General features: G+C 43.3%; 1 protein-coding gene across 4 annotated transcripts; it reads left to right on the top strand.

Annotated features, from left to right (window-relative positions):
• Positions 1-7,440: 7,440 nt before the first annotated feature.
• LOC129826197 (aspartate beta-hydroxylase domain-containing protein 2-like) lies at positions 7,441-12,366 on the top strand. 4 transcript variants are annotated; one of them, XM_055886645.1, is made up of 4 exons: positions 7,441-7,700; positions 9,630-10,838; positions 11,116-11,229; positions 11,388-12,366. In XM_055886645.1, the coding sequence occupies exons 2-4, from the start codon at positions 9,974-9,976 to the stop codon at positions 11,495-11,497; spliced, it is 1,089 nt and encodes a 362-aa protein (XP_055742620.1). In that variant the 5' UTR covers positions 7,441-7,700; positions 9,630-9,973; the 3' UTR covers positions 11,498-12,366. The 4 variants fall into 4 exon arrangements, with proteins under 4 accessions (XP_055742620.1, XP_055742622.1, XP_055742619.1 ...); XM_055886647.1 differs by lacking the exon at positions 7,441-7,700 and adding an exon at positions 7,738-8,170; XM_055886644.1 differs by lacking the exon at positions 7,441-7,700 and adding an exon at positions 7,738-8,202.
• The last annotated feature ends 2,389 nt before the right edge of the window (positions 12,367-14,755 follow it).

Raw genomic sequence — 14,755 nt, 5'->3', positions numbered from 1 at the left:
GGAGGTCTTTATTCCAGTGAGATTGTTAAGGTGAACACCGCCATGTTGAGTTTTGCCCAAAATAGGTCGAGGCACAGACACGGGGATAGTGTCTCAACACGTCTCAATGGGGATAGCTAAGCTGACTTCACTGACTGTGCTAGTGGCAGACTCCACTAAGCTGGCAGGGTGGCTAACAGCCTGCTGCCTGGCCTGCACCCTATCTCATTGTGGAGCTAGAGGAGTTTGAGCCATGTCTATGTTCCTAGATAAGATGAGAGCACCCCTCCAGCTAGGATGGAGTCTGTCACTCCTCAGCAGGCCAGGCTTGGTCCTGTTTGTGGGTGAGTCCCAGAAATCAGGCCAATTATCTACAAATTCTATCTTTTGGGAGGGGCAGAAAACAGTTTTCAACCAGCGATTGAGTTGTGAGACTCTGCTGTAGAGCTCATCACTCCCCCTAACTGGGAGGGGGCCAGAGACAATTACTCGATGCCGACACATCTTTCTAGCTGATTTACACGCTGAAGCTATGTTGCGCTTGGTGACCTCTGACTGTTTCATCCTAACATCATTGATAACAATATCCCTATACGCTCTACACTCGCCAGTTTTAGCTTTAGCCAGCACCATCTTCAGATTAGCCTTAACGTCAGTAGCCCTGCCCCCTGGTAAACAGTGTGTGATCTCTGGATGATTCGTTTTAAGTCTAATACTGCGGGTAATGGAGTCGCCAATGACTAGGGTTTTCAATTTGTCTGAGCTAATGGTGGGAGGCTTCGGCATCTCAGACCCCGTAACAGGAGGAGTAGAGACAAGAGAAGACTCAGCCTCTGACTCCGACTCCCTGCTTAATGGGGAAAGTTTCTGTCGGCTGAATAAGCGACACTGGTTGAGCATTCCTACAGCATTTCCTTCCAGAAGCCATGAGAAAGTTGTCCAGCTGCGGGGACCGTGCGAGGGGATTTATACTACTATCTGTACTTACTGGTGGCACAGACGCTGTTTCATCCTTTCCTACACTGAAATGACCCTTGCCTAACGATTGCGTCTGAAGCTGTCCTCGCCGGAAGGCGATCGTTCTCCTGTATATTATGAGTACAGCAACTGCAATTAGAAGGCATCATGTTAATGTTACTACTTAGCTTCGACTGGTGGAGGTCCTGACGAACAACGTCCAGATAAAGCATCCAAAGTGAAAAAGTTGAGTGAAAAAAGTTGAGTGAGGGAAAAACTAAAAATATAAACGGTAATTAAAAAGTAAAAACCATGAAGTTGGCAGGTAACAAAGTAAGGTTAGCAACAAAACGCACAGCAGCAACTAAACAAGTCTACAAGTTGTGACCAGAAATGACCGGAAGCTCTGAGAAACCTTCACTGGTCGTGGAGGCTCTATTACAATCACCATCACTGGTCGTGATGCTCCAGATTTTAGGCCAGTTTTATTGCCTCTTTAATCAGAACAACAGTTTTCAGCTGTGTTAACATAATTGCAAAAAGGTTTTCTAATGATCAATTGGCCTTTTAAAATTAAAAACATGGATTAGCTAACACAACGTGCCATTGGAACACAGGAGTGACGGTTGCTGATAATGGGCCTCTGTACGCCTATGTAGATATTTCATAAAAAAATCTGCCGTTTCCAGCTGCAATAGTCATTTATAACATTAACAATGTCCACACTTATGATCGGGCAGAATCGGGCAGAATATCTACTGTCAAAATGAATGTATTGCCACTGCTGAACATCTGTAGTTCAATGATGCACTTATCTCCCCCTTCTGGCTATTGGGATAAAATCCATGGTGCAGTTTCAAAATGGATATGGCAAGGTGAGCAAGCACGGATAAAAATGAACACATTTTCGAAGAGGGAAAGATGTAGGAGGGCTATCCGTACCAAACTTTAAATTGTATTTTCAGGCACTAGTATTTCGTCATGAATTAGTTTAGATATGATTCTTCTCTCTCTGGCTGAGTATAGAGATAAATATGGTGTCTCCTATTACCCTTCACTGATATACCCCTTAAACAATGTAAACTACGCTTTGGTCCTATTATTGCTTACACAATTTCCATTTGGAGCAAAATTGAAAAACAATGCAACTGGGAATCAAAATGGGATGCCCATGTTGCAATATTTCACAATAATGCCTTACGATCTGGAGGGCAGCCTTTTGCTTCCCCCCAATGGTCCAAATGAGGAATCTGTACCCTTGCCGATATCACGGGCAGTAATCCTTTGAGATTATTCCAAGACTTGAAAGACACATACATTACCAGGCAAATCCTTTTTTCTATATTTACAACTTAGTCAGCTTTGCTGGCCTATGGAGTCCCTTGGGAAACCCAACTACCGAACCATCCAAGGACTCATCTCTACAATATATATACAGTTTTTGGAATGCTCATATTCTGAGCTAGCCATTAAAACAGTATGGTCCACAGATCTAATTGAATCTGAACAACCCTTTAACTGGAACAGAATATGGGAGAATATTACCTTGGCATCCCGTAAATCGAACAATCAATTTATAAATTTTAAGTTTGTTCACAGACTATATTTAACATCAAGGAAACGTTTTACGATGAAATTGGCCCCATCTCCCAACTGTTCACTGTGTCCCCTTTCAGAGACGATTACTTCTTGCAGGCAGCACTGCCACAAAAATATGTTGGCTCTTGGAAGGCAATCACCTCACTCTCTCCCAATTCACCAGTGGATACAATTACTATTAGAAGTTATAACATTATAATTATCAACAGAGGGAATTAATGGTGCTAGTCAAGGAACAATTGAGACCTGGACAAATATACTTAACTCTGTAATGAATCATCTCAGCTAAAACTCAACACGTACAAATAAACAATCCATAAAGTTCAACACATACATACAAATCAAATAAAATGTTATTAGTCACATGCGCCGAATACAACAGGTGTAAACCTTACAGTGAAATGCTTACTTACGAGCCCCTAACCAACAATGCAGTTTAAAAAAAATACGAGTAAGAATAAGAAAAAAATAACAAGTGATTAAAGAGCAGCAGTAAAATACCAATAACGAAACTATACACAGGGGGGGTACCGGTACAGACTCAATGTGCGGGGGCACCGGTTAATTGAGGTAATATGTACATGTAGGTAGAGTCATTAAAGTGACTATGCATAGATGATAACAACAGAGAGTAGCAGCACTGTAAAAGAGGGGGAGAGGTGGGGGGGAAATGCAAATAGTTGGTGTAGCCATTTGATTAGGTGTTCAGGAGTCTCATGGCTTGGGGGTAGAAGCTGTTAAGAAGCCTCTTGGACCTAGACTTGGCGCTTGCCGTGCGGTAGCAGAGAGAACAGTCTATGACTAGGGTGGCTGGAGTCTTTGACAATTTTTAGGGCCTTCCTCTGACACCGCCTGTGTAGAGGTCCTGGATGGCAGAAAGCTTGGCTCCAGTGATGTACTGGGCCGTACCCTCTGTAGTGCTTTGCGGTCAGAGGCCAAGCAGTTGCCATACCAGTCAGGATGCTCTCGATGGTGCAGCTGTAGAACCTTTTGAGGATCTGAGGACCATTGCAAAATATTTTCAGTCTCCTGAGGGGAATAGGTTTTGTCGTGCCCTCTTTACAACTGTCTTGGTGTGCTTGGACCATGTTAGTTTGTTGGGCATGTGGACACCAAGGAACTTCAAGCTCTTAACCTGCTTCCCTACAGCCCCGTCGATGAGAATGGGGGCGTGCTCGGTCCTCTTTTTCCTGTAGTCCACAATCATCTCCTTTGTCTTGATCACGTTAAGGGAGAGGTTGTTGTCCTGGCACCACATGGCCAGATCTCTGACCTCCTCCCTATAGGCTGTATATATAACAATATGTATACAGTGCATTCAGAAATTATTCAGACCCTTTCACTTTTTCCACATTTTGTTAAGTTACAGCCTTATTCTAAAATGGATGAAATTGTTTTTTCCCCCCTCATCAGTCTACACACAATACTCCATAATGACAAAGCAAAAACAGGTATTTTATTACAAATAAAAACCTGAAATATCACATTTACATAAGTATTCAGAACATTTACCAGTACTTTATTGAAGCACCTTTGGCAGCGATTACAGCCACAAGTTTTCTTGGGTATGGCGCTATAAGCTTGGCACACCTGTATTTGGGGAGCTTTTTCAATTCTTCTCTGCATATTCTCTTAAACTCTGTCAGGTAGGATGGGGAGCGACGCTGCATAGCAATTTTCAGGTCTCTCCAGAGATGTTCGATTGGGTTTAAGTCTGGACTCTGGCTGGGCCACTCAAGGACATTCAGAGACTTGTCCCGAAGCCACTCCTGCATTGTCTTGGCTGTGTGCTTAGTGCCATTGTCCTGTTGGAAGGTGAACCTTCACCCCAGTCTGAGGTCCTAAGCGCTCTGGAGCAGGTGCCTTCTGGCAAACTCCAAGCAGAATGTCATGTGCCTTTTACTGAGGAGTGGCTTCCGTCTGTCCACTCTACCATAAAGCCCTGATTGGTGGAATGCTGCAGTGATGGTTTTCCTTCTGGAAGGTTCTCCCATCTCTACAGAAGAACTCTGGAGCTCTGTCAGAGTGGCCATTGGGTTCTTGTTCACCTCCCTGACTAAGGCCCTTCTCCTCCGATTGCTCAGTTTGCTCAGTTTGGCCGGGCGGCCAGCTCTAGGAATAGTCTTGGTGGTTCCAAACTTTTTCCAAACTTCAATGCTGAAGAAATGTTTTGGTACCCTTCCCCAGGTCTGTGCCTCGACACAATCCTTTCGGAGCTCTACGGACAATTCCTTCAACCTAATGGCTTGGTTTTTGCTCTGACGTCCACTGTGAACTGTGGGACCTTATATAGACAGGTGTGTTCCTTTCCAAATTATGTCCAGTCAATTGAATTTACCACAGGTGGACTCCAAACAAGTTGTAGAAACATCTCAAGGATGCACCTGAATTAAATTTCTAGTCTCATAGAAAAGGGTCTGAACACTTTTGTAATAAGGTATTTATGTTTTTTTATATATATAATTTAATAATTTTTAGAATGAGGCTGTACTGTAACAAAATGTGGAAAAAGGGAATGGGTCTGAATACTTTCCGAAGGCACTGTATACAGTGCCTTCAGAAAGTATTCACACCCCTTGGCTTTTTTCACATTCTGTTGTGTTACAGCCTGAATTTAAACTGATTAAATTGCGATTTTTTTGTCACTGGCCTACATGCAATACCCCGTAATGTCAAAGCAATTAAAAATGAAAAGCTGAAATGTCTTGATTCAATAAGTATTCAACCCCTTTGTTATGGCATGCCTAAAACAGTTCAGGAGTAACAATTTGCTTAACAAGTCACATAAGAAATTGCATGGACTCTGTGTGCAATAATAGTGTTTAACATGATTTTTTATTTTTATTTTTTATTTTTTTAAAATAATTTTACCCCCTTTTCTCCCCAATTTTCGTGGTTTCCAATTGCTAGTAATTACTATCTTGTCTCATCGCTACAACTCCCGTACGGGCTCGGGAGAGACGAAGGTCGAAAGCCATGCGTCCTCCGAAGCACAACCCAACCAAGCCGCACTGCTTGGTTGGGTTGTGCCTCCAACCCGGAAGCCAGCCGCACCAATGTGTTGGAGGAAACACCGTGTACCTGGCCCCCTTGGTTAGCGCGCACTGCGCCCGGCCCCGCCACAGGAGTCGCTGGAGCGCGATGAGACAAGGATATCCCTACCGGTCAAACCCTCAAACCCTCCCTAACCCGGACGACGCTATGCCAATTGTGCGTCGCCCCACGGACCTCCCGGTCGCGGCCGGCTGCAACATAGCCTGGGCACGAACCCAGAGACTCTGGTGGCGCAGCTAGCACTGTGATGCAGTTCCCTAGACCACTGCGCCACCCGGGAGGCCCCCGTGTTTAACATGATTTTTGAATGACTACCTCCCCACACATACAATTATCTGTAAGGTCCCTCAGTTGAGCAGTGAATTTCAAACACCGATTCAACCACAAAGACCAGGGAAGTTTTCATTTAATAACTCGCAAAGAAGGGCCCCTATTGGAAGATGGGTAAAAAAAAGACTTTGAATATCCCTTTGAGCATGGTGAATTTATTAATTATACTTTGGGTGGTGTATCAATACACCCAGTCACTACAAAGATACAGGCATCCTTCCGAACAGTTATCGGAGAGGAAGGAAACAGCTCAGGGATTTCACCATGAGGCCAATGGGGACTTTAAAACAGTTACAGAGTTTATTGGCTGTGATTGGAGAAACCTGAGGATGGATCAACAGCATTGTAGTTACTCCACAATACTAACCTAATTGTCAGAGTGAAAGAAGAAAGCCTGTACAGAACACAAATATTCCAAAACATGCATCCTTTTTTCAACAAGGGACTAAAGTAATACTGCAAGAAAAATGTGGGAGGTTTTGTTTTCTTTTCCTGTTTATACAGAATTGTTATCACTTAAACTTTGTATGTAGTTCTTACATTTCTGGGGGGGGGGGGGGGGGATTGGTAACCTACGGGTACATGTTTTATAAACGTATCATTTGAAATGGATAATGTACTTGTAACTCCCCGCAACAAAAAGTAACAAACTAAAATCTAGAAAAACATGCCAAAATGCTATACGAAATTAACCCTGGAGCATTTAATAGTGCCATTAAAAAAAACAAAAAGAGGTTGGAGATTTGTATTGCATATTTGAATAACCTAATGTTAGAATTAAACAGTTAAGGCCTTGCTCTGACCTTGTGGGGGCCCCGCAAAACTGTGCTATGCCACTGATGAGAAAGTGTTGAATTACGTGAGGTATATTTAATGGAATATACGTTTTGTAATGTTTAGGCTGTTACAAATGTACTGTTATAAGTGGATACACGTGGCATTCAGGCAACTTTGAGAAAAATGGCTTGCAGTGCATTTCAACATAACACGTTGGAGGCGATGAAACAACAGACCCCCATTCATTTTCAATTTAAGGAAGTGAGGATCAAAGTTGGGGAAAGCTGAACTTTATGCAAATACTCTGCGATATTGCAAGCTATTGACCAATCAAAGTTCAATATAGCTTCCAGCCCCTACTGGATTGGCTGTTGATACCTAGCACTACCTAGCCTGTTTGCTAGCACCCACATGATAGTGAAGCAAGAGTGACTATCCGAATTACAGTGCATTTCCACATAACACATTAGGAGAGATGAAAAAATGGAGCCCCATTCATTTTCAATGGAGGGAAGTCAAGTGGGTGGGGGAACTCTGGGCGATGCGAGTTTAAGATTAAGGTAATTCATAAGGTTAGCAGTGTTGTTAAGGTTAGGGTTAAAGTTAAGGTTAATTGTAGAAATAGGCGGGGTTTAGCCATAATTATGACTTTGTGGCTGTGGTAACTAATGACGACCCTCTGAGTTGTGCCTGTTGTTCACACGATTATCTGCCGTCTCATTGGTTAGAAGGGTTCCACCTGATCTTTCCTACTCCTGCCTGCCTTCCATATTTGGGGACATGTTTTTCCATTGTTAGAGCGGTCACTTGACTATCTTGTCAATATAATAGAACATCTTTGCTGCTGTTAGTTTTTTACATTTTGCTAAATTGATTAGGGCCTAAATATGATTGACATGTAATAATAAACTTATAGCATACCTATTTAAAGAGTTCACTAGCTGCTTGGTGACATGGTAAATCTGTAGGCTAGTCTAGATATCTTTCAAAACCATGAAAATTGGGTGAGTTATTATTAATATTATTATCATCATCATTATTATTATTTCGAATATCATTATGTTGCATTTTTGTTTTTATGCGCTACAAGTGTAGCTGTTATTGGCAGATTGTTAATACACAGTGTGAATCCTTGAACATCTGTCGTGGTTTTATGCGAGTGAATCATGATACGATGGCGGACTAACTACAGCTTTATGTATGAAGGTTTAAGGGCATTAGAGGCAGGAATATTGGAGAAATTGAGAGTGGGAGGGAGGGAGAGAGACCGACAGACGAGTGTTATGGATGGTTGTCCCCATTCAGGGTTTGTTCAGTTACGACAGTTCCTCAATTCAAGGCAGCGAGCGAACTGTGTATTTGTGCTAGAGAGGTTCTATGGGGGCGTGCGTCTCGGTTGACTGTCATCTGGGCTGTGTTCACGAGAGGAGATGGCTGTTCTGTCTTTCCAAGCAGGTTTGCTGAACCATTTTTGGTGAGATGGTTGTGCAGGAGAAGCATAGGAAGGTCTGTACAGTGGGAGCTCTGCTTATGTGTGTTTATGTTTACTGCATAGTTTGCTTGTTACAGTGCATCTTTTCGTCTGTGTGAGTGCTTAATACTGCAGTTAGTATGTTAATGTATCTATGCTGCTTATCCTTCCTACAATAAATGTACAAAGCGCTATTCTAGAAAACCCTAAGGAATTTAGTTTTGTATACATGGCCTTAGAGCCACACTCATACATTTCACAGGAGGTTAAGAAGTGCAGCTCCGTTTCCACCTCATTTTGTAGGCTGTGCACATAGCCTGTCTTCTCTTGAGAGCCAGGTCTGCCTACAGTGGCATTTCTCAATAGCAGGGCTATGCTCACTGAGTCTGTACATAGCCAAAGCTTTTATTAAGTTTGGGTCAGTCACAGTGGTCAGGTATTCTACCACATTGTACTTTCTGTTTAGGGCTAAATAGCATTCTAATATTCTCTTTTTTTTGTTAATTCTTTCCAATGTGTCAAGTAATTATCTTTTTGTTTTCTCATGATTTGGTTGGGTGTAATTGTGTTGCTGTCCTGGGGCTCTGTGGGGTCTGTTTTTGAACAGAGTCCCATGACCAGCTTGCTTAGGGAACTCTTCTCCAGGTTCATCTCTCTGTAGGTGATGGCTTTGTTATGGAAGGTTTGGGAATCACTTTCTTTTAGGTGGTTGTAGAATTTAATGTCTCTTTTCTGGATTTGGATAATTAGCAGGTATCGGCCTAATTCTGCTCTGCATGCATTATTTGGTGTTTTACGTTATATACTGAGGATATTGGTGTTTGTCTCATTTTGTGAATTCTTGGTTGATGAGCAGACCGCAGACCTCACAACCATAAAGGGCAATGGGTTCTATAACTGATTCAAGTATTTTTAGATCGTTCACAGCTTTGTGGAAGTTACCTGTGGCGCTGATGTTTAGGCCGAGGTATGTATCGTTTTTGTGTGCTCTAGGGCAACGGTGTCTAGATGGAATTTATATTTGTGGACCTGGCAAATTGACCATTTTTGGAACACCATTATTTTTGTCTTACTGAGATTTACTGTGTGTGTGTGTGATAGACAGACTGATTTTGGTGTTTGAATGCAGCAATGTGACTCATGGCTTTCTACAGTGCAGTGCGGAGGTGTGTGGAGAACTGAATTTTAAATGCCATCTGTGTGTGAGTGTGTGCGCATGGTGCACTGTGTGTGTCCAGAGCTGAGTGTGGGGGTGGGAGTTTGTGTAAAGGGTGGCGCAGAGGGTGGGAGTTAGTTCCGTATTAAACCAGCTAAGTGGGGGAGGTAATGTGGAAAACTGAGCTTGCAATGAGATCTGCATGTTGGTACTCTGCTTCTTTATTAGATGCTGTGTGTATCTGGTTGTGCAGTGCCTATGTCTAATGACCTTTTCCCTGTCTTCCCCCCCCTCTCTCCGATGCAGAGACCAGATACCCTGAGGTGTGTTGTCTGTCTGCATTTGTCGAAAATGAACAAGGGAGGGAGCAGCACAAATATCACACAGCCAGGCACCATGCAGGGGGAACCCTCCCCTCATCCCTGAGTACTGAAATTTCAGGACTGGAGCCTGAGTGTGTCATATCAGATAGTGTCAGACTGCATCCAGAAGGGGGGATGATAAGAGCTTCCTGAAAGTAGCCTTTGAGAAACCCTGTGGAAAATTTTCCTCTAATAGCCATTTTCAAGCAGTGTCAGACAGGGTTGGTTATTGACCTTCTCAACGGTATTTCTTCAGACCAAACTCAGTGGTTTTAGCGAAGAGCCAGAATGGAGTGGTCACTAGAGAGGGTGAGGGAGATGGTGGCTGGAGGGATGCAGTCTATGAGGGACTGTGAGTCCAGTGCCTTTGGCACAGCCATGTGCCTGCTGCTGCTCTTTGTGTGGTACTGTTACAGGGTAGGTCGTGAGCACAGTTCCTCTCCCCTGCGTGGGGGGTACAGCAATGAGCCCAGTCGAGTAGGAGGGGGTGGGGGGGCCTTGATCAGCACAGAGAGAGATGGCAAGGCTAAAGGCAGGCCAGTGTCAGGGGTGGAGGAGCAGAACGGCTTTGCTTACTGTCAGTCCGCTGAGTCCTTTCGCTGCACCAACACAGGGGACGGTCTCAATCAGAAGCTGTACCACAGCCTGCAAGATTACGCCAAACGCTACACCTGGTCGGGCATGGGCAGGGTACACAAAGGGGTACGAGACCAGGGTCGCTACCTCACCAGCCGGCCCACCATCCAGAGGCCAGAGGTGTTCTTCCTCCCTGACCTGCCCTCAGCACCCTTCTTCTCCCGGGACGCACAGAAGCACGACGTGGAGCTGCTGGAGAGGAGCTTCCCTGCTCTGCTGGCTGAGTTTGAGAGCATCTACCACTCCCCCCCAGCAAGGGCTGGCTCCTCCCTTCCTTTGGGCTGGAAGTCCAACAGCACCCCCCATGGTCAGTGGTGGACCTTCTACTTGTTGAACCAGGGCACTCCGCTGGCCCTCAATGCCAGGAGGTGCCCCCGGGCCTGGAGGGTGCTGGGTCAGCTGCGCACCTTTATCGCCAACAACGTGTTTGGAAACGCCTGCTTCTCTGTGCTAACCCCGGGAGCCCTGATCACTGAGCATTACGGCCCAACCAACGTCAGGCTACGCTGCCACCTGGGTAAGAGGGGGAGAGAGCTGCCTGGAGGGCTACAACACTGTTAAATATAGCGATGCACCTGGCTCCCTGTGTGTATTCACCTGTGTCTCTGAAATTATTACAATGATAATAATGATGTTTACTATTGTAGGGTTGATTTAAAGCTTTCTTTGCATGACAACATATACAGCTGACATTTTAGAATATATTCATACAGTATGTGTTTGTCATGTAATACTTTCCCTGGTTTCCTTGGTAATTACTGTATATAGACTGACTTGCTGCCTGTCTTCCGTAGGTCTTAGAGTGCCCTCTTCCTGTGAGCTGGTGGTTGGCGGGGAGCCACAGTGCTGGTCTGAGGGGAGCTGTCTGCTGTTTGATGACTCCTTCCTCCACAGGGCCTTCCATGAGGGTGAGAGGGAGACGGCTGTGTGTGTGGAGGGGGTGAAAGGGGTCACCTTTTTCTACCCGGGTTGTGTGTGTGTGTTTACTGTTGTGAGAAAGTGTTATTAAGCTGTTATAAAGGGATGATTGGAGGAAAACATGGATCTGTGTTTTTTCTATGTTCAGGTGGCCCAGAGGACGGCCCCAGGGTTGTCTTCATGGTGGACCTCTGGCACCCTAATGTGGCAGCTGCTGAGAGACAGGCTCTGGACTATATCTTCACCCCCGGGCGCTAAGAAGACAAGGAGTTTGTTGGGGGGGGGGGGGGGGGTGAAGAGAAACAGAGCTACAGAGAGAAAAACAGAGGTAAAGGGCGACGGAGAGAATGTCTTTCAGAATGTAAGAGGGTTGGTGAAAAAAGTAGAGAAGAACAGTGTGAGTGGGGTGGGAGGGAGCGTTTCTCTTGTCCCGTTCCCATACTCACTGTGTACATATTCTCTGTCCTGTTCGAATCTGCTTTCTCCCTGTAACTCTTAGCACCTGCTGACTTTGACCAAACAGCCATAATGTAAAATGTTACATTTGAATGTTTACAGCCCCAATCCTTATCCTGTGATTATCCCTGCCAATGTGTGATACTTTACTGTGCTCTCCTATAGAAATCAATACAGCTTTCACAGAAACATGGTTGGATAAGCACATAGAAACATTTTTTTTAGAGATCAAATGATTTGCTTGAAACTGTCTGTGTTGTTGCTACACAGAAGAAAGGCTTGTATTTGGTAAATGATCTAATTAAATAATGGTTGTAATATGGTTGTATTTGATATCTTTGTATTTCTGTAAATAGAGTTGGAGTACAAAACATATCAGAGGTTTTGAAGTATAATTGTCTTACAATCAATAGTTAAGTTATTGTGTGGTCTTAATATACTGGTACTGTAATGTCATCTTCTCTTCTGAGCATTTGTCATTTTGATACATTCAGTTTTAGATATCTGAAATGTTTGGTGGTTTGGCTATTGTTCAGTGACATTTTATATAATTCTGTGTTTTTTTTCCAGCTGTATATCAAATTTATGGTGATATTCTACCCCAATAGATTCATATTTGTGGCATTTGTACTCATTTTGAACAGTATTTAATAAATGGCAAATTATCTGAATCAGCCTACTTCTGTCTTAAATTCAGAATCTCATTTGTGCATGGTAACACTGTTGTAACAGCTTGTGTATTCAGTGGGTATGTATGTCAATTCCCTTGGGTATGATGTTCTGCAGTTTCATATTAGTGGCACCAGGAGGCGTAGGTGTGCCATATTTCAGTATGAGCAGATGGAGAGGAGGTAAATATGGATCAGCAACCTGCTGTTAGGGCAAATGCGTTACCTCCTGTGCCACAAAGGTTAGTTGTACAACTGAATGCCTTCAACTGAAAAGTGTCTTCCCATTTAACCCAGCCCCTCTGAATCAGAGAGGTGCCTTAATTGACATCCACGTCTTCTGCGCCTGGGGAACAGTGGGTTAACTGCCTAACTCGGGCAGAACGACAGATTTTTACCTTGTCATCTCGGGGATTCGATCCAGCAACCTTTCGGTTATTAGCCCAACGCTCTAACCACTAGGCTACCTGCCGTGAATTTGAGCACCACTTTGGCAAGATAATCGAATCAATATTTGCATAGAAATATCAGTATTCATGAGAGTAGACAATTATTATCTACATTCATTTTGGAGCTTTGACGTCTTGTTAAATCAATAGAGATGTACAGTAGAAATTTACTGCGGCATTATGACCCATTCCATTTGATGACATCATAGCCTACCACCAGTGGTGGAAAAAGTACCCAGTTGTCCTACTTGAGTAAAAGTAAAGATAACTTAATAGAAAATGACTCAAGTGAAAGTCACCCAGTAAAATCCTACCTGAGTAAAAGTCTAAAAGTATTTGGTTTTAAATATACTTAAGTAAAATGAATGTAGATAATTGTCTACTTTCATGAATACTGATGTTGCTATGCAAAAATTCACGGCAGGTAGCCTAGTGGTTAGAGCGTTGGGCTAATAACCGAAAGGTTGCTGGATCAAATCCCCGAGATGACAAGGTAAAAATCTGTCGTTCTGCCCCTGAGCTAGGCAGTTAACCCACTGTTCCCCAGGCTCATTTGACACAGAGGCAGCCAATATCAGAGCCTTAAAGGAAGAGATGCCGGCTCTTAGAGATGATGGGAGTCTCTCCTGTCTGAGGCAACACTGATTGCTACACAATTGGATGTTGCACCTCAATTTAGCAAGGAACACCGCCGCCAGAGGAAAAGGAAGAGATTCCATGATGAGACCTCTGAAGAGGAGACAGCTCAGGACAGTGCAGCAACAGTGTTTCAGAACACAGTGTTTTTTACTGTGGACAACATAAGTGACTTGGACACTAGGTTCCACACCACTGCAAAAATTGTGGAATAATTTTATGCTGTTTTGAAAGTTGGGCAGATTAGTGAGGATAAAGTCTATTCTGTGTGCCAACCACTGATCATGAAGTATTCCAGAGATCTTACACCTGAGTTTCAACATGAAGTAAGACACCTGAACACTATATGCTGCCCCTTTCCCCCCTAACTTGTCCCCTCTTGGTCTCCTGAATGCAATTTGTAAGATGCAGCTGCAAAGCATTTTTGGAGAAGTGTGAGTTGCTTTACATATATTTTGCATACTGCCTGTGACTGTTTCTGGTGGCGAGAGAGCTTTCAGTAAGCTAAAACTGATTTTTTTTAAACGCATTGAGCTCCACTATGTCCCAGGACAGGCTTTGCAGTCTTGCTTTGCTGTTAAATGGCATGGCTATGGATATTGGATCACTACACACATGATGCCCACAGGCTGAGAACTAGATATATCTCAAAATAATGGCTGGATTGCCATACAAATTGTTGTGCACAATCAAGACCCCAAGTGGAGAAACCTATTGATTTGTTGACCACTTGACCTTTCCTCTAGCGCCACCATCAGGCCTTTTCATTTCCATTTTGTTTTCCATTTCCACTTTTACAGCTGCTAATTTTCTAGTTGGTATGTATACTTAGTTCAAAAATCTGCTGCTGATTTGATTATTTTGTTTGTTATGTCATTCTATAGATGATAATGTTAATTTTTTTAATTGAAGAGGTAAGATGTATATTTAAGAGATATTTATTTGTTTAAAGTTATTTTAAGTTATTCATTAATGTTAAGAATTTTCCATTCAAGAATGTTAACATTAAAATTACATTTAGATTGTAAAATATATTTAGCACATTTCTTATAGAGAGTATCAGTCTTGCATCAAATAGTGATTTCCACAGAACGTTGCATGCATGTCTGCACAATGTTATATTTTCACAGCTCACTGTCAGTAAATATCGTACAGTAAATATTGGACTACAAGAGAGTTGCAAACATGCAAAGGTAGAATTATTTAAAGCTTTGAATGGGTCGATTGGGTTCTGGAGGTGTGCGGTTACAGCAATTGTGCAGGGTTGGTGTGGCCTGTGGCGGTGGGGCCCAATGTGATATCTTTTC

This window comes from Salvelinus fontinalis, chromosome 28, assembly GCF_029448725.1.
Source record: "Salvelinus fontinalis isolate EN_2023a chromosome 28, ASM2944872v1, whole genome shotgun sequence".
Taxonomy (NCBI): Eukaryota; Metazoa; Chordata; class Actinopteri; order Salmoniformes; family Salmonidae; genus Salvelinus; species Salvelinus fontinalis.
This window is presented reverse-complemented; position numbering and strand designations above follow the sequence as displayed.